The sequence below is a fragment of the Dryobates pubescens genome, chromosome 12 (genome assembly GCF_014839835.1).
Source record: "Dryobates pubescens isolate bDryPub1 chromosome 12, bDryPub1.pri, whole genome shotgun sequence".
Classification (NCBI taxonomy): domain Eukaryota; kingdom Metazoa; phylum Chordata; class Aves; order Piciformes; family Picidae; genus Dryobates; species Dryobates pubescens.
In genome coordinates, this window is record NC_071623.1 from 21,484,071 (window position 1) to 21,508,088 (window position 24,018).

General features: G+C 41.5%; 1 protein-coding gene across 2 annotated transcripts in view; it reads left to right on the forward strand.

The window, feature by feature from the left end:
• Window positions 1-7,967, forward strand: part of RCAN1 (regulator of calcineurin 1) — a 41,813-nt gene extending 33,846 nt beyond the window's left edge. Inside the window, exons 1-4 of one of the 2 annotated variants that reach the window (XM_009907369.2) lie at window positions 339-543; window positions 2,648-2,821; window positions 3,798-3,957; window positions 6,931-7,967. In XM_009907369.2, the coding sequence (XP_009905671.1) occupies window positions 457-543; window positions 2,648-2,821; window positions 3,798-3,957; window positions 6,931-7,094 (585 nt within the window). In that variant the 5' untranslated portion in view covers window positions 339-456 and the 3' untranslated portion in view covers window positions 7,095-7,967. Of the gene's footprint in view, window positions 1-338; window positions 544-2,647; window positions 2,822-3,797; window positions 3,958-6,930 lie in introns of those variants that run through there. The other variant, XM_054165987.1, reaches the window with a different exon arrangement.
• The last annotated feature ends 16,051 nt before the right edge of the window (window positions 7,968-24,018 follow it).

Genomic DNA, 24,018 nt, shown 5'->3' on the forward strand with positions numbered 1-24,018 from the left:
AGACTTTGGTCCTTTAGCAGTAACATTTTCCATCTTAAGATGGGCTGTCCCATTCCAGTGAAGAGCATGTTGTCTGAAGCGCTGAATGGAATTACTACCAGTGGAAACTATGCTGCAAGAGGCTTGATAAAGCAGCTGCTGTGCAAACCTCAGCTGTTTTTTCCATCCTCCCGAATGCTGGTAATTAGCATAGGGAAGCTGACTAATGTGCTGACGTCACCTCTTTCCAGTCGCAGCTTACATTTTGTTCCTGACTGCCTCAAAGCATGCAGGACTTTGTTCAGGAATTTGCTGTCACATACAGGATGCTCTGAAACCTCTTCTGGGTTTTTTTTTTTTTCCCTCCTCTGGAGGGGCTGGACTTGTCTCCCTTATAAACGCTGCCTGTGGGACCTGCGGCTTCCTTAAGTCCTTGGTTTCTGTGGAACAGCAAGTGTCACTTTGGCAGAGCACAAAATGCATTTTAGAAATTTTAACTACAGTTTTAGCTCTCTGATTGCCTGTGTGGCAAATAGTGATGTCTTCAATCAAGCTGAAACGAGGGTATGCTTTATCTTTTGTGGTTTGTTTCTGTGAGCTGCTTGGGTTGCTAAAGTACGTAGGTGCTGTTTCTAATTGTTTAAAGTATGGATGGGTGCCCTAATAGCTTTTTTTGACTTGGAAGGAAACTTAGTTTGGTTGTAAGGGTCTTGGAAATCTACAACAGTCTGTCCTGGTGTGAAATGACTCTGGAGATTCTTCAGTCTTAAGATGTGTGTGTTTGTGAATGATCAGAAGTTTGCTTACAGATTTTCTTGGCTCTCTGTATCGTGTGTTCTTCACTTGCATATGCATTTTCAGCAAATGTTTAGGTTGTAATCTAAGTAGTAAGGTTAACGTCATTTATAGTACCCTTTATACTTTTCATGGGATTTTTTTTTGGCTGGTGCTGTAGTTAAGAGCATAAAGTGAAAACTATAAGTAGTCCTCTCGGGTTTATTTTTAACTGATTAGAATGAATGTAAGAATCAGAATTAATTTAGTCCTTTTACAGTGAATTGTTGACTAAGTTACCTTAAAGACAAAAATAACATTGTTTAGTGTAGTATTGCTGGCATGGTATTTATGACCTCTATAACAACACAGTTTTGAAAAACTATCTGTGTATATTGCACAAATCTTGCATGTGCTCTTGAGTTAAAATGTTGAATGTGGACTTCAAGGTGCAGGTTAGCATGGGTTTGGGTTGCTTTTCCTGGTTACATCCAGCTCGCTGGAGAACAGGAGGCTAACAAATACAAGCTTTGTATGTGGAGGGTCCTGGTCTTGTTTCAGAATTCATTTTGAGGAATCTTAAGAGTGGCTCAGCAAGAAGCAGGACAGTTCTGATTTTAAAATATCTCCATGCAGCTGTGGAGAGTTTGTGGAGCAGAGCTTTTCAGGAAGGAAAATGAAATTTTGAAGTAATTGCACCCTTCTTACATCATCTTTGCTGCTTTTTCCCCTTCTCATTCAAAAATGTATCAATAAAAAAGGAGGCAATGTGATTTTTACATACTTGTTTATTTTGGCTTTGTCTTGAACTTCTAGTAAGCTTTTATGAGAGAGAAATATTTGAAAATAGCTGAAATCTGAATGCTTGATCTCTTGCCATCACTGAAATAAGGCTTGTGGTTGGTTACTGTGTTCTCTGTGTGAGCCCGAAACATTTTGCAAGAGCATGGCAGCTTCAGAACCTCTTGGATTTTTTTTCCCTCCTTTGGTCTGTCATACTGAAGTGAGAGTGGAAGCACTCTCCATGTAAATAATATGAAAAATAGCCAAGTCAGGTTTGCCTAGATGCCTTCAGAGCACAAACCTAAAGTGCTGTTGGTAAAGCTGTTTCAGTCTTTGCATGCAGATAGGAAAGCAAAGTAACTCAGCTGCAGACCTGTGAAGATATGCTAGTTTGGTCCAGTTCCTATTCTTGCTATACCATCAAAAGAGTGTGCCAGAGGCCCTTCAGGAGCTGCATGGTTAATACTTAAGACTTCTTAGGAAAGGTAGCAAGAGTCTTTCTAGAATTTGGTTCCAGAAATAGAAGATGCTGTTCAAGTAGAGGTCAGTAATAGTATGTGCATTTTCTACAATGAGAGTCACGGCTATTAAAACAGGAGATGTTCATGAACTTTGCTATGCCTGCTGAGTCACTGAACAAAATCACATTTAGCTTGCAAATATCTTTGGAGGTTTTGGTGTTGTTTTTCCCCCCTGTTAGTACTGTTTTGTTGATTTCCCTGAAAAGTGGTCATTTAGACAAAGACATGCTTGATACACTGTTTTTCAAGGCCTTTGCGTATTAATTTTATAAGACAAGCTTTTCAGTATCATACCAGCACTACTATTACATCACTAAATCAGAGTATTATGTCCAATGCTTATTAATGATGATAATCTATTTTTTAATAAGGAAGGAAAAGAATCTGCTTCCGAGGAAAGAAATGGTAGGTTAGAAAAATTCATTATAGAAAAGAGAGGGAAAGAAAACTGATTCTCAGGTGTTACAAATTCATCAGTATTCAGGAGTGGTAGAATGCCCCTACTAGTAACTGCAAGTTATTTCTCTGTTTCTTTAGAGAAAAGGTAGAGTGCTGCTTATTCACTTTCTTCTCTGGTCCTTTCTTTTCAGGCCAAATTTGAATCACTGTTCAGAACATACGACAGAGATATCACCTTTCAGTATTTTAAGAGCTTCAAAAGAGTACGAATAAATTTCAGTAACCCTTTATCTGCAGCAGATGCTAGAATCCAGTTGCATAAGACAGAGTTCCTTGGGAAGGAGATAAAACTGTATTTTGCTCAGGTAAGTCTCTTTATGATTATCCCAACAAGTTACTGAAGCATAACTTACTCATGATGAGCTTCCATAGGTTATCAGTCCTGTTAATGAACACTGCTAATCTTTTTAGTTTGATAGAGGTTATTCCAAAGCTACAAGTATTTGAAGGCTGTTGCATATATGGATTTGTGTTTCCCTCTGTATTGTTTTGATAACCTTGGGGAAAGGCAGTAGATGATAGTAATCAGCACAGTCCAAGACAGAGTTTTAACAGGGTGGGGGAAGCCAAGAGCGCTCTTCCAACTGCACACATGCACACACTAGTAACTGAGGGAATCCAAAGCATAGAGCTGTATATTCAGGGTTTTACCTGCTGGTCCTGCTCTCACTGCTGTAAATTGTTCATTTAGCACGTATTTGTACTTGGAGACTGCCATCTGTGCAGCTCTGTAGCTGGCTAGCATCTGCTGCTAAAGATGTGAAACTCATAGGTTCTGGTAATCTGGGTGCTTTTTGGTATCTGTTTTGTATTTTCCTCCACAAATTTAATGGGAGAATTAATCTATGTGTGTCTGTTTCAGATGTCCCTAGGGACAGTCCTGAAGGAGCCAGTTTATTTATATACCTTCTAGAATTCTCACCACTCTCACTTGTGGTAATGAGTTTCAACACCATTTGTCATTAGGCTTTAAAGCCCATATCCAGCTTCCTCCTACTTCAGTATTTTAAAGACAGATACTTTTCTGGTGAAATTTTTGTCAAAGTCCATAATGAGAAGGTGCAGATGTGCATACTCCATTGCATGTTTCATCAGAGTTAATCAATGTGGTGGCTCGTCTGTATATTGGGTCTTTCATATAGCTCTCTTCAATGATGCAGTTACATGCTGCCACCTTGAGTGTCTGTTACAGCATAACATCTATCCAAACCTTAAAATTCCTCATGCGTGGTGGGGTCGTTGATAGTAGTGAAACAGCTGTGGCTTTCATTGTTTTTTCAGACTTTGCACATTGGAAGCTCACATTTGGCACCACCAAATCCAGACAAACAGTTTTTGATTTCACCTCCTGCCTCGCCGCCTGTTGACTGGAAGCAAGTAGAAGATGCTACTCCAGTCATTAACTATGACCTTTTATATGCTATCTCCAAGTTAGGACCAGGTAAGAGGGAGTAACAATGTAAGAATTTTCATTGAATAAAACCCCTTTTAAACTTCTTGTGTTTCTGGAATCTTTCAAATTATTTCCTCTCTACCTATTAAATTCATAATATCAGAAAAAGCATCAATAAAGAGTAGTTTCTTCACAGACATAGTGAGTTGGCAGGATCATTTGGAGGGCCCTGCACAAGGTAGAGGGTTTGTGATTTAAAGGTTAGACTAGATGATCTTTGAGGTCCCTTCCAACCTGGTGTTCTGTGAAACTGTGGTTCACAGAGAGTAAGAACATTGCTTCAATAATATATTAGCATGTTCATCACAATTTGCAAGAAGCAACCTCCAAAAAAAACTTAAGAGACTTAAATTTCTTCTGAAGAGATGGCAAAGTCCTGTTTCAGGCTAAGACAGCGAATCAGTTAACAGCTGTGTAACTGTGTGCTGGAATTACCTCTGCAGCTGAGATCTAGTTTCCCTCCTACGCATACTACTATCAGTAGCAACTAATTTTCTTCTGGAGTGAAGAGAAAAGTTTTGTGCCACCTGTTGCTCCTTCTAATTTTCATCTGCTGCAATTTATGCCTTTATTGAAAACTGAGATAGCTCCACCCTGGAAAGGAAAGAAGTTTATATCAGATTCCTCTGTTTTCCCTACTGTCTGAACTAAAGAAGATGCCAAGAATGTACACTTCCCCCTTTGCCCTAGTGCTGTTCCATAGGCTTTCTGTCATTTGAGCTAACCATGCTGTTTGCAGGGCTATTCATTAAAAACAGTACCACAGATAAGAGAAAGAGCTCTACTTGCTAGTTGTGTTTTAAACCAAATTCTACTTTGGGAAATAGATGTAAAGTTTCACTAAATTGAACTTACTGTGGTTCTGGTTTTTCAGTGATTAATGATCCCATCCTTTGATGTAATTTTATACCTAAGACAACCTTCTTAATGCAGATTGATGTAAATGGTATTTCCTCAAATGTGCAAGTCTGATTTAACTTGTTTGCAACTGTGCTGAGTTTAGGTGTGAGGGGAAAATGGCCACATCTATTCGCAGTATCAAAGAGAAAAACTGTGGTCTGAATCATTTTACTGAAGTATTTGTATACACCTGTTTACCTACCAGTTCAGGGAACACATCAGTATTAAGGGGTAGAAAAGAGGTTAGGGCAGAACTTCTAGTTCCTCATACATCAGTTATCTGTGTAGTAGTTTATGGCTGATTGTATGTTGGTGAGAGCCAAAAATTCTAATGAAAATTATGTGCATCTCACAAACCACTAGGGAATTCTTACCTGTGAAAATCCAGCTCTTTACATTTTAGGGGAGGCACACACAGAGAGAAAATTCATGTTTATACTGGCATAAAAATTAGGGTAGATAATTAGAAGTTTACAGTCAGTACTATCTTTTAAATGGCATATGAATGATAATGCCCAGAACAATGTATGGGAAAGATGTAGCAGGTAGAAGTGGAGGTATAAAACGCTGCCACAAATCATTTGTTTATCCGGAAACATGTAAACTGAACAGATGAGCCTGCATGTAGGTCTTTTAAGACCATACATCAATAATGCTGCTGACATACTAAACTTTTTTTGTCAAAGATTCTGTTTGGGAATTGGGAATTTCTGTTTCCCTGAAATTAATTTTTGAAATACAAGTCCCATAAGGCTATTTGTCAAAATGAAAGTTGGTTTTGGTGAAGCACTTCAATGAATAAATAATGTTACAGCTTGCTGATTTTATTAAAGTTCAGAGCTTGCTCCATGGGTGCCACAGTCTTTCTATTTTACTACAAGCTTTCCTTTTAAGTTTTAGCAGTAGCACAAAGAAACCTATAGGCCTTAAAATAAATACTTAAAGGCTTACTAAACAGTAGAAGTTGGTCCATTTTCCCCTGAAAGTTCTGTTACTGAGATGCCCTGCAGTGAAGTAAGCTCGCTTGGCAGATCTGTGATCCCTTTCCATTTATCATGTATATTGAGAGTTGTAAAGCTCAGGAGTGGGTAGCGTTCATTGTAACAGGGACTAAGCAGGGGTTACTCTAGCAAAATGGCCTGTGTCTTTCTGAGGCAAGAGCCTTCTACTCTGTGGAACTGCTCTTTGTGCCAGCTCACTTTCCTAAAGGTCTCAAGGAAACAGCAGAGACCGCTTTAGAGATCGGTGTAGTGATCTTAATGGAGACTGTACCCTCCGCCGAGAAGCAATGCATATAACAAGAGAAATTAGAGAGTTCATCAGGGAAATAGTGAAAATAAGTAGTTTACTCTTTCCATGATCTAATGTAAGATTTAAATTATTTAGCAGCTGGTTAGATTTTGAAGCAATTCTCTGTTATGGAAAGAAAACCAGTTACAGATGAATGGTCAATAACATGTGCATCTTAGCACTTGTACACACAGGCTGTATTACATCAGCATTTCACAGTGTACATGCATGAAGCCTGCTGTATGGCTCTGCAGAATGCCAGAACAGTGGTAAAGCACCTGTGTGTGAGGTGGGAAGAGCTGCATCCAGCTTTCTTAACACTGAAAGCTTTTAGGGGGAAGAAAGAGCCTGTGGTTTTGCGTGTATTAAAAAACAAAACAAAACACCAAAACAAAGTCTTCCTGAATGTGTTAGAGGAGAGAGATGGATTATATGGTTTCAAATGACTGAAACCCATCAAGAAGGCTTATGACTGCTCGTGTAGAAGGCTTTTTTTTGAATGCCTAGGGTAATTTACTAAAACTTGCTTTTAAGAGAGCAGCTGAGCTCTGTTGATTTGGAAACAGAGCTTAAATATTTCTGCATGGTATAAACGGGACTGCTGACAGTGCCCCTGCCTGCACTAGCTAATGAATTGTGTTAGGAGGCTTTTGTTAGCGGTGTATTGCTTACTCATTTTTATTTATTCCTTTCTTTTAAGATTTTTTTTCCCCTTATTTTCTGTGGAATGGATCCTTTTAAACCAGTTTTGCTTAATATTTTAATTTTCAGGAGAGAAGTATGAGCTACATGCTGCAACTGACACTACACCTAGCGTTGTCGTCCACGTATGCGAGAGTGACCAGGAAAACGACGTTGAAGAAGAAACAAAGAAACCCAAACCAAAAATTATTCAGACAAGAAGGCCGGATTATACTCCTGCCCACTTAAGTTGAACTGCTGTTGTTTTTCCAAGGGTAACAAGCAGACCTATGCAAGGGAAACATTTACTGTGGAAACAGCGGGTCACAGGTTTTGTGGCAACAGCAGCAGTTAGAAGTCAGAGAAACTCCAGTACACGTTAGCTGAGAAATACGAGGAAGTTTCATCCTTATTTTTGACGCTGCGGGTTGATGGATGTCATGAGTGCATTCCCTGATCACTGGGAATGAAAGCTAGGCAGAAGAAAACATTTTGAGACAAAACAGGACAAGCTAGGTTTATTTTTGGGGGGGGTGTTGTAGGCTGTTCTATTATACAGCAGCTGGGGGAAGTTTTCTTTGTTCTGACTGTCATAAATCCTCGAGCTAATAGGTTAGTCATTTTGTGGAATACATAGTGATAACAGAGGTGGTTTAAAAGATTCAAGTATGGGAACTGTAAACCTCTTTCTTATAACAGATTTTGTGCATGTGTATTCTTGGTCTTCTCAAGTAACTGCATTATTTTCTATAGTTTCTCACATGTTTCTGGGAAATTGTTTAAAGTATTTATTATCTCAGCATCCTGGAACTACTACTAGATGTATATAGATATATATTTATATCTGGTTTTTATTGGCACTCATTGTCCAGCAGGCATACAATTTCTTTGGCACCTTCTTCTGGGGCCATGCAACTTGTGCTTTTAATAATTTTAACCTTTTAAATGCCTATATAGGGTTTTACCTGGCAAAGTAATGGGGAAAAAAAAATTAATGTGCAATAGGAAAGTTAAGTTGATCTTTAAATTATTGAAGCTTAAATAATTTATATCTTTCCATAGCACTTGTTTGGTAGTTTTGACTTTCTCATTTGAAACAAGAAACAACAACAAAAAAAGGCAAAACCAAAAAACCAAAACCACTCTGACATGTATGACTAAAGGTGATGCTGCATGTTCACAGCAATGTAATTTTTCACTGAGAAAAGGTAATAGGGAGACAAACTACTCAGTATGTGAATCTGCATTGTTGTGAGCAGAGGTTTAACAGCAATGGAGCAATTGCACACAGCGTGTAGAACAGTGAAGAGAGCTGGAGTGCCTTTTCCTCGTTCATTCCTAACGTGAACTGTTCTACAAGGTGCACACTTGTATCTTTTTTTTTTTCTACTGGCTTTATATGTCCATAAAAATAACCTTTCTTAGCTTTGCTTCCAAATCAGGCAGGCATTTAGAAATGTTTAATGCCAGCTAAAGATGCATATTGAAGAAATGGGTGTATTGGGAGAAACTTTAGGGGTTTTTTTATATGTTAGTATTTAAAGGCAGTAGCTTCTGGCGTGCAAGTTGGGAAGAACAAAGATGACAGAAGTGTATTTTTATTAATTGATCTTGAAAATGGAGATCCTCACTTTGAAATAAGCTTCAGTATTTTCCTTTTTGAGAGATGCTACTCTCTGTGGGAAAACATCACAGTTTTAGGAAGGGGATATTTGAAGCCTCTCAGCGTTTTTAAAAATCAAAACATGATTCTCTCTTGGTTTGCTTCTGCCACACTTGGTCTGAAAATTAGTTTTGTAGATGGAGGTAGTATAAAGAAATCCATTCTGTGCCATTTGAAGCAAACATTGACAGGTTCACATATTGCTGTTTCTAATTAAATAGTATCTGTTGGAAAAGTAAGGTCTGTAATGAAGCCGATTCCAAGCTGTGATGCAATGTAAACACAGTGTTACTGAAGGCCTGTCATTGTATGAAGCAAAATAGAAATTGATATCCTGTCACTGCAGAGAACAGGAAAGTATTGAACTTCAGTAATACTTACAGTTACAACCTTGTTTTTTGATTGGCATACTCTGTGAATCGAAACAAACACTGGTACTTGGCGTCTGTCTTGGACCTAACACAAGTGGCACTCTCTCCAGCTTAACAGTGTTAAGAGCTAATGCCATGTACTGGTGGAGCTGTGTTTTATGGACAGGGGAGTGCATACAGTTATTTGTGTTACTGAGGTAATCAGTCAGCTGGATACATGTACTGCTGACTAACACACAACATAAGTTAAAGGGACAGAAGCTTTGTGGGTTTGCCACAATTATCTATAAGCCTTTCCAAGCCTTTTTTCCCCCATATCTCCAATTACTGCTGGACTTAGTGTTTCACTTCATTCCGTTTCAAAGTTGATGGAATCATTTTTTTTCTGTCCTTTTTTCCATCTTTTCCATGATTACCAATCAAAGCATTAGTTTCGCATTAGAAACCAAGGCAGCTGCTCTTCTATTTCCTAGCAATCCTCAGAAAGCAGTGCTACCTTTCAGCTAAAAAGAGCAGAATGTTAAGTATCAATATGGTGTTTGTCATGTTTGGTATGCTGACATCTGCCTGATAAGATGGGCACTAGGAACATGGAAGTCTTGGGATGGTTACAGTGTATTTCCCATTCTGATGGTAATTGTGAACAGGTTGAGATGGTAACTTGCCTGTGTTTCTGGTTGTATATCCTGGCTTGTGCCACCTTCTGTTATCATTACTACAGTGTATTGCTTGCTTTTCCTGTTTGGGTGGGATTCTTCCTTTTCTTTCTTTCTTTTTTTTTTTAATGTTCAACTGAATGCTTAGTTGGTATTTTATATAGCTGTATAGTATGGGGCATATTTAATTAAAAGATTTTGTTGTCTTCTTGTAAATGTCGTGGTATTTATGCATGAGACTGGTTGAAGGTTTCGCACCAAAAGCTGGACTTTAAGCTTCCAAACAACTCTGATTTGAAAAAGGTAAGAGTATTGTCCCAGGCCACATTCTTACCAACCAAATGAATTCATCAGAGAAAAGCTTTCAAGTCTGCTACTTCAAAGAGTTGCTGTTGTAGGTATAAGACCTATACAGTTCTTTAAGGCCCTCCAGAAGGGGCTAGATTGCCCAGGAAGCGGACACCAGAAAAGTGTAATCTTTGTTATTCCTTTCCCATAATTGTGCAAGCCCTTTATAAAGGAGTATTTCTGTCTGTTCTGCCCTTTCCCCTCTCTCTTCTCCCAGCACAGACTCTTATCTCTTTGGTACTTGCAGCGGGGTACTTGGGCCATGGTGCCGGCAAGCTGATTTTCTTGCTGTGCCGTCTGGGCCTGGGTAGGGAGGCAGGGGGCTTGGGGGGCATTTGGGGCTGGGATTTTGGCCTGGTTCGGGGGGAGGTTGTGGAAAGCTTTGGCTTAATGAGGCTCTCTGGTAAGCCCATATTGGAGAACTGGGCTGAGGTTGACTATGGATTTGTGTATTTTGTATTTGTGTATATATTTGTGAATTCCATTTAAATTTCCAATCCTGTGTGGAGTGTTTTTTTTTACTCCTTTAGGGAGGGGTAAAAGAGCATCTGTCTGCTTCCTCAAGCCAAGGCACTTGCATATCTCAATTAACTATGAGAATCTATTAGAGTAAAATACTGTCCAGAATATTCCAGTTAAAAACTGAGTCTTCTGTGCCTGAAGTTGCCATGCTTAATAATGAAAGTATCAGCATCTTACTATTCTATAATAACTCCTGTGCATTCATAATATCCTTACAAGTTTTCTTCCAGTTTCTTTAGGCTGGATGTTAGGAAGAAGTTCTTCACAGAAAGAGTGATTGGCCATTGGAATGGGCTGCCCAGGGAGGTGGTGGAGTCACCATCACTGGAGGTGTTTAGGAAGAGACTGGCTGGGGCACTTGGTGCCATGGTTTAGTTGATTAGATAGTGCTGGATGATAAGTTGGACTTGATGATCTCAAAGGTCTTTTCCAACCTGGTTAATTCTATTCTATTCTGTTCCACAAAATGAATTATTTTGGAAGCTCTTGGAATATTCTTTGTGTTTCAAAACATGTTAGGCAAAAATGTGTTGAAGCTTTCGCTCTCAATACGGATAGTTCTCTCGCAGCAGAAAGGAGTTATTGACATTAATGCCCATCATTCCTCTCTAATGACTGGGAAGTATTGATGTTTGTAAGAAACTGTTCTGCACATAGAAGTGGTTTGAAATGAAGTGCTGCCGCCTCTCAGGCCCATCCAGGGGCATTGCTGCACAGCGTAACAGAAATAACTTGGTCCTTACGTGGACCAGCAGAAAATAGAGAGCAAAATAGCAAATGCAACTGAGCCATGCCTTAGGGAGAAGACCTCATTTTTCCTGTTGGAAGTATAGCTCATGTGTTGTTATTTGCCCTCTGCATGAGGATAGTGCACACAATCTTCATAAATCCATAAGATGCCTAGCATTTGTCACTTTGTGAGACTTGTCAGCGTATTGATACTCATTCCTGTCACTGGATTATGCATTTGTGCTTGTACTTACTGCATCAAGGACTTTGCTCTTGACCAAGGTGAATTCAAAACCCTGCAAGTGTAAAGTTTGTTTTGTTTTTCTAATCAGAGTTGGGGCTTGGGGTTTTTGGTTTGGTTTGGTTTTGAGCAGCAACAAGTGTAGTAACTTTGATATTTGAAATACTGGACAAGTGTATTAGTTGTTCTTGTGTAGTCCAAACATGTCAAGGGTGGGGAAGGAACTCCAGCAACTCTCATACCATTTTAACAGTTACAACATGGGTTTTGCCCTGGGCATAATCACCTGCCTAGTCAAGTTTTGCTTTGTTGCACTAGAAAGAATGTCTTGGGGAAGACAAGTTCATTAACCTTAAATTGTGATTTGTGTCTATAAAGCTTGCTCGCTTGCTTGTCATAGTATGTCCCGAACCCTCTCCCGCTTCCAAACATATAAAGTGATACCTTTCCTCTAGTGTGGTGGTTTGGCCCTGGCTGGGGGCTGGATGCCCACCAAAGCCACTCCTTCGCTCCCCTTCTTAGATGGACAGGGGAGAAAGAAAATATAACAAAAGGCTCATGAGTCAAGATAGAAGCAATTTAATAGAATGAAAAGCAAAGGCCACACATGGAAGCAAGATTAAATAAGGACATTATTCCTTACTTCCCATCAGCAGACAATGTTTGGTCATTTCCCAGGAAGCAAGGCTTCAATACATGTGGTGGCTGCTCTGGAGGACAGATGCAATCAATGAATGCCCTTTCACTTCCTTCTTTCCCTTAGCTTTTCTATCTGAGTTGATGTCATATGGCATGGAATACCCCTTTGGTCAGTTTGGGGCAACTGGCCCAGCTGTGACCCATCCCAAGATCTGGCCCATTGTTCAGCCTCCTGTTGGTGGGAGAATGCTGGAAAAGCACAGGCTGGCACAGCAGTAGCCAAAACACTGCTGTGTTACCAACACCCATCTGCAGCACTGCAAAACACAGCATTAGAAAGGTGCTCTGAGGAGAATTAACTCCAGCTCAGCCAAACCAAATGCACTCTAAGCATAGGCTAAGTTCAGCAACTCCCTCACTAGGTCTTGGATTCAGTTGTTCCTCTATCATCATGTTTGCTTTTATTCTGGTCTGCCCAACACATTTGAGAAACATTTTGTAGAAAACTATATCCACTTGAGGCTTTAAATGATTCATGTTTAGTGTCAAAACTATACAACAAAACAACCAATAATAACAAAGACATCCTTCAAGATGCTGCTCATCACAGTGAATAAAGCAAGACCACAAAGGTGACTCAATCAAGTGGGTGACAGGATCAATCTGGCAGAACTGAATTTATCTTCCCTGATGAAATTTCAATTGATAAATTAGTGACTATCACACTTGAAACTTTTTGTCACTTTCTTGGTGTGTATTTATATGTCTAAAATTATAGCATCTCTATCATCTTGCATTTTTCCCCCCCCTTAGTAACTGTCACTGTTTTCATTTACTGTGGTACACTCCACCTGTGGAAATAAAATGATGGGAGGTTAAGCATGAAAGGGTGAACTGTTGAAAGAGGAGATGGAGGCTCCAGCTGGTACTTTATCACTTCTGGAATTCATGTTGCCCATACTGGTTTGCACTTTCTGCCTCTCAAAGAGCACCAGCTCTAGAAGCTCCAGTTCTTCCTAATGTTGCTTCCTGCTCCCACCTTGTGCCCTTCTTCCTCAAGGTGTTATTCCATATTTCCAAGAGACTGAGAGTCTCTGAGGTTAACAAGCACTTCCTCAGACTTCTTTCTGAAATCACTTTTATCCAAGGATAGGCACAGCTCTGTTCGTGGCTTCAGAGCTTTGTTACAGGCTTTACAAAGGTTTTGCAAAGGGTAGCACAGCACAGGGAGAGCACCAATGGGAAAATTTTCAGTAGTCTTCAATCTGATGTTGCTTAGGCTTCTTAGTCAGAATGGTCTCCTATCTATCTTCTCAGAGTATTTGCATTTGATACCGAGGGTTTCAGTGGGTAGCCAGTGTTTCCCTCACAACTACAGTTTTACAAACAGATTTTGTTCAGTTTTGTATCTGGAGCCTCTCTACTTAGGTTAAAACTTTTCCAACATGAGGCCTACCGAGGTGCTGCAGAAATCTGGAGAGAGAAAAGACATTGTCTTTGTCTGCCACTGAGCACTATGTCTCTTGAATGAAAATTTGGAGTTAAACCCAGTATCAGGCCTATAAAAGCACTAAAGTGAGGAAAAAAACACCTGAAGTCATGTAAGTGTCATTCAGGTGGACATTGCCATTGTTTGACTGAAGTTTCCTTTGTAGGAATGTGTTGTGCTTTTAGGGATGCTCACAGGTTTAGGCATCTTCTGGTGCTGCCCTCCAAGTTCTCTGCCTCTGTGCATTTCAGTGGTTGAAGGTCTATGCTGCCATGTCTCTGCCAAAATCCAATTGTTACTTCCCTTCTTCCTTATGTCATAAACTTATGTCTCCTGATGCCTAAGATTTTTTTTTCAGCATTTTCTGTAATGCTTCTTCTAAAGCTTTAAAAGCCTGACAGGCTTTTAAATAGATTTTGGTGAAGTCATCTTAGTGTTGCTTCCTTCCAGTGTCTGTCTCTTCTTGGGAAAATTAAATCGTCTGACTTTCTCATGACTTTAAAGGGCTCAATCAATAGGAATGCTCTGGGAAAATAAGGAAGTAATCTTGTGTATTCTCTAAGAAGAGATCCTGAATCATTTTGTTTCACTTCTAAGATGCAATTGTCTGGGTTGATTTTTCTTTTCTTCTCTCTCTTTTTTCCCCTGCATTCCTTCTCCTTTCCATTAAGCAATTTGTGTGCTTCGTGATTTGAATGATAACTTGCATCCTAGCTTCAGTGCGATTTGCAGCAGAATTGTGCATCTGCTTTTTTTCTTTGAGAGTGGGGATAGGGGAAGCTTGTGTAATTAGAGCCTTAAAGAGTAACTAAATTGGTTAATTTCAGTGAATTGAAAGAGGTACATGGAGGTGCCCATAGGTGGAGCTAAATATCAAGCAATGTGATTGCATGTTGCTGAGTAAAAACTCAGTTTCCATCTAATGCTCCAGTTGCAATGGAAAAGAAAAGATTGTGAAAGTATGGTGTTCCTTGTCACTGATCCCTTTGAATATAGCTGCTTTGAAACACACATGTGTGATGCAAGCTCTTTACAATGAGAGTGGTAAAATGCTGGAACAGTTTGCCAAAGGATGTGGTTGAGGCCCTATCCCTGAAGACATTGAAGATCAGACTTGCAGCCTGATCTGCAGGGGGGTTGGACAAGATGAACTTTGAGGGTCCCTTCCAACCTGAGGCAATCTGTCAATTGGAACCCTTGTAGCAAAATACTTATTAGAGATAATCATAAGCCACTTTAGCAGTAAGTTGCAATATGGCACACTATGCTCTACTTAATTTTGTTGATGCTACTCATGAGAAAAAGTTTAAGTGTGCGAAGTGTTTGAATCAGCTTGTTTAAAAAAACACTTCCTTTTCAGAGCAACTTAACTATGGGAAGGTAGCTAAGAGTTAGTCTCCCATCTCAGCTTTTTAGGAGGCCACAAGGATGCAGTACAGGTTTTGAAGACTTCTGTTTGTGCAGTTTGTGCTTTAGAACTTCAAAAAAAGATTGTCAAATGTGCATAGAACATTTCAGAGCAAGATTGCTTCCAATCTTAGAATCCTAGAATGGTCTGCAGTAAGCAGGGGCACCTTCAGTTTGATCAGGTTGCCCAGATCCCTGTCAAGCCTCACCTTGAATATCTCCAACAACCTCCCTTTTCCCAGTGTTCCAGGGCGACCTTTCCACCACCCTCATGGTAAAGAATGTTTTCCTAACATCCAGTCTAAATCTACTTTTCTCCAGTTTCAAGCCATTGTCCCTCTTCCTATCACGGCTGTCCTTCATAAGCAGTCTCTCTCCAGCTTTCTTGCAGGCCCCCTTCAGGTACTGGAAGGTGGCAATTAGGTGTCCTTGGAGCCTTCTGCAGCCAGCTCCTTCAGCCTGTCTTCTTAGCAGAGGTGCTCCAACCCCCTGACCCGGTCCATCAGATCCATGTCCTTCCTGTATTGAGGGCTCCAGAGCTGGATGCAGTACTCCAGGTGAGGCCTTACCAGAGCAAAGTGGCAGCATCACCTCTCCCAATCTGCTGGCCACGCTTCTTTTGATGCAGCCCAGCTGCTATTGGTGTTCTGGGCTGCAAGCACACACTGTCTGCTGATGTCCAGCTTCTCATCCATCAGCACCCCCGAGTAACTGGAGTAACTTTATGGGTAGGCCTGTATGTGAGCAAGCATGCATACTGTCCTATGGGGTTGGTACAAAATGCTTCATCATTCAGATGTGGGCTGTTTTTGTGGGGGTGTAGCAGTTCAGTGGAGAGGTTTTCCTCACTGAAAAGCTATCACAGCAATGCTCACATAACAGAAAAAGCAAGTTATAAAAGGATGTTGTGCATTGCAGGCTTGCAGTGATGTTTAATGCTTGTAATTTTGCAGATGTCTTTCTATCATACTTTTCCAAATGAGTGCTAATCTACATTTCCTATTTAAGCACACCAGCTCAAGGGATGTGTAACAAGCAGTGAAGCTGTTGGTTAAAAGTGGGGTATGATTTTACCCTAGAGGATAGAAACTATCCAGCGTGTAGTTCTGTTTCTATCACAATATTATTTGCTCTACCAGTTGCTCTGATAGAGCTGTGTGCCATGTAAAGAAGAGTAAAAAATTCTGGTGTTACATGGCCATTAGACGTGTTTAAAGTATGAGAAGAAGTTCAAACTATCTTTGTCAACTTTTCTTCTTAAAACCATTTGCATTAAAGGGGGCATGCAGTGAAAACTGGCTGCTTACAAAAGTGAAAGGTGATACTCAGATTGTGAAAGGTGATATTCAGATTCCCAATGCTTTGTCCACAATATAAATTCATGCTAATTATATAGAGTCATATATAGAGAATATCAAGTCATGCTCATTCACAGGGTGTACATAGGCAAGTTCATCCAAACCCACTTCTCAATATGAGTTACTGTCAGGCTAATGCATAGAAGACCAGCTAAGTAAAGTGCCCTTAACAGCAGCAGTTGTAGGCCAGGGGGAGTCACTCATTTTTGGTTGATCTACTCAGTAAAAACAAACAAACCAGCAGTCAGCTGGCACTGTACCAGAGCAAATGTGTGGAGACTTTGTATGCATTTACTTCTCTAGAAAGTGACAGCAGCATTGTTACTGTTTGTTAGTATCTTCTCGGTGTCCCTCTGGTATCTTACATCCTGTACAAATGTTTCTAGAAAGGCTGCAAGGAAATTTTTGTTCAGCCAAGTAATTATTTATCAAACTAATCTTTTAGATGCTTCGTGTGTAGTCCGTGCCTGGTATGCAAAAAGACCATGCATGCTATTATAGCTCTCATGAGAGGGAATTGCAGTATCTTCCTTGTTTGATACTGAAGGTCAAAACTATTGCAAGTCATAACATGAAGTATTCTGGCTGAAGGCAATTTAAATTGTCTGTGATGAAGGACACCTGGAAGGAGTTTTACTCCTTGGAGGTAAAAAACCAAACCAAACCACCAGACAAACCCCCCAAACAAGCAATAAAAGAACAACAAAACCCAAACAAACAAAGCAACAAAGAGAACAAATGCAAACAAGCAAAAAAACCCAAGGAAATACACACAAAACCCTGCAGGAGAAAGCCTTACCTGTAACTGCTTTTTCCAGTCTGTGTAAGGTGACCTCATCTGAAACAGGGTAGCTGCCCAAGCTGTCTTAACATCACACTGGTTAGATATACTTGAGTTATTCTAAAGTCCAAAAGGGTCAGGCTTGTATTTCCTCAGCCATGCAGAAGATTTAATTCAAAGAGATGGAAAAGACTTTCAAGAAGAGCTTTTTTTCATGCACTGCTCCAGATGTTTGGGGTTTGTTTCTTTTCATAAAATTTCTTGTTTTGAGATTTTAAGGAAGAGCAAGTGGCAGTCAGGCTGAGAGAGGAAACGGATTGAGCATGGTGTGATGTAAAAGGTGGTAAGAGGCAGAGACAGGACAAATTCTAGGAGCAGGTGAATTGACTTGGAAGTAGAAAACTGGGAGGAAGAGCAAGCACAAAGCACCTGTCAGTAGTGTCTCCTGGTTTCCTGCTGTACATGAGACTGTTGTCTGATCTATGACTAGATCCAAGCCACTTTAAGAACTGCAAGGTATGTGTGTGAGGAAAGCAGTGAGCACAGCAGAATAGACTCTGTCTAGTCTGTGGTTCCTGGATGAGAAGATAACCTCACCAGACCACACCTGGGACTCTGCCACCACTATTTCCTCATTCTAGGCTAGTTAGCAGGGTGTCATGCATTGGCACCTGTCACACTCTCACCCTACCCATGTGCTAACTGGGATGGCTAGCAGCAACTGCAGTTTTTGCTCTTGATCATGGGAGTGTCATCTTGCAGCTTGGAGTGTAAGTCAGCTGGGTGCCTGTCCTGACTTCTTGGCTTATGCCAGGCCTGCATTAACTCAGAAGGAAAAGGAAAGGGAAAAGAGATTCCTGAGTTGAAAATTAAGAGTCTGCATACAGAAAAGAACCAAAACAAGGAGAGCTTGACATGGATATCAGAGCAAGCTTGGCTCACATTTCCTCTCCCACCACTCCTCAGTGCCCCCAAGTATGCCTCCTCATGGTGGATGCCACAATCATCCAGGTTCTTCATACTCACTGGCAACACTACTGCTGTAGAGACCATCACACTGATCCTCCTTGTAGCAGTAGCCCTGTGCCCCTGGAGCACTCTCCTCTCCAATAACACATGCTTCACAGCACTAGATTGCTCACACACCACCAGGTTACTTCTCAACTCTCTATCCACCTCATTTTTGAGGTTCACAGAGAGTAAGCCTTTGCTTGGTTATACTCTGTTTGCACATTTGTATTTCACTGACTCTTCCTTGCCACTTGAACCCTGTGGACAGTTGTGGTGCTGCCGATCAGCATCTCTGTTTCAAAGTTCAGCCAAGTACAACTGGTATTATTTTTAAAGCTAAGGATACAGGCATTTTGGGGGAAGGTTTTTGGTTTCTTTTTTTTTACTCTGTGTGTGGTGTTGGTTTGGTTTTGGTTTAATTTGTTTTGGTTTGTTTTTATAACAAGAATACAGAGTTTAGACTGATAGCAGGTACATGTGTGTTCTCTACCACATAGCTGAGCTCATGATCTGAAGGACCAAAGCCCCTGCATCATAAAGAAATCCATTTGGATGCAGTGTGCTCACAGTAAGCAGGGAAAAAAATAAGGTAAGTATACTGGAAGAATAGTAGTGTGAGTGGACACTTCTACTGCCTTAAATCTCTTGAGGAAAGGCAAGATGGAAAAAAATCAGGCTGATTAAAATAATGCAGTTTATGCTGAGGAAAATCTTCAAGAAGGGACACAGAGCTGTTGTACTACCAGTCAAGTTTTGACTACATTTGGGAGAGTCACTGGCAAGTATTCATTTTGAAGTCTCAGATGTACTAAATACATTAGATTTTATTAATTTAAATACCAAACAAGAGCCCCAAGCAACCTGATGAATAACCATGAGTTTTCTAGGTATCTCCTGTTCTGAACAGGACGGCAGCATTATAGAATAGAAACCCCTGAGTTTTCTAGGTACCTTGAGCTTTGGGTACTCTCTTCTTGCACAGCAGCATTATAGAATTGAAACTCTGACACAACCTTAATTATAGTCTAGTGCTCCTTAAGTTAGTTAAGTTCCTGAGCATGGTACAATCCTCTTAAGCATGGTACAATCTTCCAGCTTGTCCTTGCCGAGGAGCAGTTCTAGCAGCTCGCTGCTGATTAAGGATAGAGGTTTGGCAGTCAAAATTTTTACATGAGATTAAAAGGAAGGTGCACTACATTATGCTGTTAATCTCTCTGCCAAATTATTTTGTGTGGGAGAGAACATTTAGCAAGAACTTTCCATGCTTTGTCAGCCTGTGGAACCATCCAGTGAGGGAACTAGTACATTCGGGGGGAGTGTTGTGCTGGTTAATTGTAAATACTCTCTTTTAAAGGCTCAGGTCAAAATCTGTGACATGTTGTCAGTCACTGAAGTTAACAATGATGCATGTGCTTTGTAAATACCAGGCTCCAAAAGGTGAGGGAGCTGGGGTTGCTTAGCCTGGAGAAGAGGAGACTGAGGGGTGACCTTATTACTCTCTACAACTACCTGAAGGGAGGTTGTAGACAGACGGATGTTGGTCTCTTCTCCCAGGCGGCCAGTACCAGGACAAGAGGACACAGTCTCAGGCTGCGCCAGGGGAGGTTCAGGCTGGATGTTAGGAAAAAGTTCTATACAGAAAGAGTGATTGCCCATTGGAATGGGCTGCCTGGGGAGGTGGTGGAGTCACCATCATTGGAGGTTTTCAGGAGAAGACTTGATGGGGCGCTTGGTGCCATGGGTTAGTTGTTTAGGTGGTGTTGGATTGGTTGATGGGTTGGACGCAATGATCTTGAAGGTCTCTTCCAACCTGGTTTATTCTATGTATTGAAGCACCTTTGGGCTACAGTGTAAGTGGAGGATGAAACATACAGACATAGGAGAGAGGACACTCAGGGGGCCAGAAAGAGTAAGTCAGTAAGTGCAAGTGAGGTGTCGACAGAAACAGCCCTAGTCGATGGCTGTCCCTGGTGTGGAGGAAGCTCTCGGAGCTCTTTAAGAGGACACTTGCAAAAAAAAAAACAACCCAAAAGTTCCCCTGGCAATCAGTTTCCTATACCCTAGGGCAGCTGAGAATTGTTTTAAATTCTGAGAAGTGGTGTCACTTCTGCAGGCTGGTCTGTGTGAGGCGGTGAGGGTGGTGCAGGCAGGGAGTGCCAGTGCTGTTCACTTCCTCAGCACTAAATGCCTTTGTCTGGCCAGCCGAGTCACGCAGAGTTACTAGTTCATCTAAATAGATGCTGGCTGCTGGCAGAAGAGGAAATGGCACTGAAGAGATGCATTTGCTCTGTTACCCCCAGGGTAACTCATTAGGGCCCGAGGATGTGCTAGCAGAGCTGTCACCCATTGCCCAGGGTGAACAAGGAGTAGGAAGGTTGCTGTTTTACTCTTGTTAGTCAACCTGAACTGCAGCAATGTCTCCAGTTGCCGTAAAAACAAGTGCTTCCTCAGCTGACATTGCAAATTTGCCAAGCCTGGATCTGGAAATGGCAGACTTCTGCTGATGACACCACAGCTTGGCTGGCTATGAGGCTGCTAGCTATCTGCAGATGCTAGCTATTTTGCTTCCAAACGTCTCAATCTCCCTGTGCTCCACTTGATTACACACTACCAGATGGTACAGCAAATTCTGCTCCAGCTCCCCAAACAAACTCCACAAAGGCCTTCAGACAGAAACCACGTGGAGAGCTTACACTGCAGGTAACCTTGCTGTCTGACCCAGGTACGTGGTCTTTCCATCAGAATACGATAAATAGCCAGATGTAGGACACAAGTCTGCTAGTGCATCTAATGAGGACAAAGATGGAAGGAGAACAGCAAGCTGACATGGACCTGGGAAGCAAAACAAGAGGAAGAAACAGACCAAACTGTTTTGCCTTCCTGGAACAGTTCCACTGTTTTGTGTGAGGTTTTGGAGCACCAAAGAAATTCAATGTAGGGTGGGTAATCCCCAGGAAAGCAAGTTTCCTTTGTCCTGCTGCTTGTGGAAAATTTGATTTCCAAATATAAGATAAAAATGTCATTTTGCAGAGGTGGAGCTTTTAAAGCGTTTGGTAGAAAACTTAGGATGACTTTTTGAGGCATATATACAAGGCCTGTGTGCAGAGGTCCAAATTCATCTCTTCTCAAGCTCTGTGTCTCAGTCTGTCCAACACAGCAATAATATTTCCAAGGTATTACCAGAGGCCTATAAACACATCAGAAAACCTACTCTGCTAAACACCTGAGCTCACCCAGTGTTGAATCATGTCTGTGCTAGCTCTCCTGATGACACAATGAGCTGGCTCCATCTTAGGCCAACCTTTTTATTTGGGTGAAGTCCAAACATGCAAGTGTGGGAGCAGCCAGTCTCTTGTGATCATTTCCTTCATCAACTAATCTAACACTCATGTTGTGCATCTTTAAACAGGCATCAAAGTTCGATGTGGTGCAGTAGATGGATCCTCAAATACAATCAGCTGCTCTCAAATGTTCTTTTTTCCATTATCTCCTAAGCAAGCATGCAACTTTCCCCACTGGGGTGGTGGTGGGGAGTATCTATAATTTGCCAGGCCCCTGGCAGGCTCAGGCTCCCCAGCTAGCACTTTTAACCCAGCAGGCATCAAGCTTTTACAATTAGAAGCCATGCTCACAACTGACAAAAGTTATTCCTAGTAGCAAAAGCTGAAATGGACTGCTTGAAAGCTTTTTAATTGTAACTTGCAGATTTGAAGCTGCAAAGAGCTACTCCCTGCCCTTCCCACCAGCCTAGCTCAATTCCATGACTATTAACAATCACATTTAAAAGATATTTGGATAATTTCACTCAAAAATGTTTCCAACCAGGGAAAATCAACTGCCTTTTTTTTCTTAGCACTTCGAAGGACTAGAGCCACAGAACTTATCCTCTCCTTTTCATCATCTGTTGCAAGCTCCAGACTGCCAGCTGAAGGAGTGTACTGAGAGCATCTTAGTGGAAACTACCCCATAGAGTTGTTTCTTTTTCCTTTCCTTTATTTCTTGGTGCACAAAATGGAGCAGAAGACATGTCCCTGTGCATGTGCAACCACAGAAATGGTGACAGACAAATGCTTGGAGTCCTTGTGTTCCCAACCAACATATTTCCACAGTTTTAACTTCAGTTAACAGTATATTATCAAACACAGTCAAATGCCAGGGGATTTTTTACTTCAAAAACTGAACAGAAGGCTTTTGTGTTTGGTTTGCTCTGGGCGGAGTTGGGAGGGGTCGTGGTGGGGAAGCACTCTTCCCCCCTTTTAGCTGAAAAACCTGCCCACTTATTTGCACTTGTCTTGCTCTGAATCCATTTTGCTGCGGTGGCTGATTGCTCTTTGGGCAGGTAGGTAAATGCTGACCCACCTTGAAAGAAGAAGAAGGTAAAAAAAAAGCTTAGGTTTGACAGGCACTTTGAATGCAGCTTCTTTTGTTGGCTGATTGCTGTTTGGGTGGGTAGGTAAATTGTGATCCAGCTTGAAAGCAAAAAAGCTTTGCATTGACACATCTGACTGGCATTAGGTGCTCTACAAAGTCAGCCTGTGTGTTGCCTGGTTCCTGAAGGCTAGTCAGTGAGTGCTTGCCAAGGGAGGCATGCCATTGTGGCAGGTGGCACAGGCACTCAGCTCAGGGTTTTAGTGAAAACATTTTTCTCCTCTCTTCTCCTCTCTTCTCCTCTCTTCTCCTCTCTTCTCCTCTCTTCTCCTCTCTTCTCCTCTCTTCTCCTCTCTTCTCCTCTCTTCTCCTCTCTTCTCCTCTCTTCTCCTCTCTTCTCCTCTCTTCTCCTCTCTTCTCCTCTCTTCTCCTCTCTTCTCCTCTCTTCTCCTCTCTTCTCCTCTCTTCTCCTCTCTTCTCCTCTCTTCTCCTCTCTTCTCCTCTCTTCTCCTCTCTTCTCCTCTCTTCTCCTCTCTTCTCCTCTCTTCTCCTCTCTTCTCCTCTCTTCTCCTCTCTTCTCCTCTCTTCTCCTCTCTTCTCCTCTCTTCTCCTCTCTTCTCCTCTCTTCTCCTCTCTTCTCCTCTCTTCTCCTCTCTTCTCCTCTCTTCTCCTCTCTTCTCCTCTCTTCTCCTCTCTTCTCCTCTCTTCTCCTCTCTTCTCCTCTCTTCTCCTCTCTTCTCCTCTCTTCTCCTCTCTTCTCCTCTCTTCTCCTCTCTTCTCCTCTCTTCTCCTCTCTTCTCCTCTCATATTTTGCAGACTTCTGGATCGGTCTGTGCCAGTGTGATGTAAAGAACCCTTGCTGTGTTTTGCAGGTACTTAAGCATCTAGTGTCCTGCCTGGGGTTCCTCTTGTACAAAGAGAGCAAAAGAATAACCACTGCCAAGAAAGTTTGGTCATGCCACGTTTCTCTGCTTGATGGTTGCTTTTGCCTTGCCATGACTTTTATTTCAGTGGGAGTCCTGCCTACTGGCAAGTGAAGTAGCTCTCACAGAGCCAATGCTGAATGCAGCAACTCATAAATTAAATCCATGTAAACAGCTGCTGTTTAAATTTATTTTTATAATCTGCAAAGTCTGATCATGCAGAAAGAAAATCCCTAAACAGGAAGATTAAGTTCACTTGAAAGAACTGGGGCAGAACTGCAGCATCTCTTGGGACTGTGTTGCCTCAACATTGGGATGAACGTACACCAGCTTGACCCAGCCTGTGGTGGAAGGTATTAAAGGATGAGGTTCTCGCATCACCAGCCACCTCAGATGTGGAGTTCTCACTGTAGAGAGCATCTGCAGCTTCAGCAGTGCCAGTATGTGGTGTTGGTGTCAATAGAATTACCCTAAGTAGGTAACCTAAGATCTTTATATTCCTTCTAGGTATCACAGAATCACAGAATGCTAGGGGCCGGAAGGGGCCTCGAAAGATCATCTAGTCCAACCCCCATGCCAGAGCAGGATCACTTACACCAGATCACACAGGAACACATCCAGGTGGGTATCTCCAAAGTAGGAAACTCCACAACCCCCCTGGGCAGCCTGTCC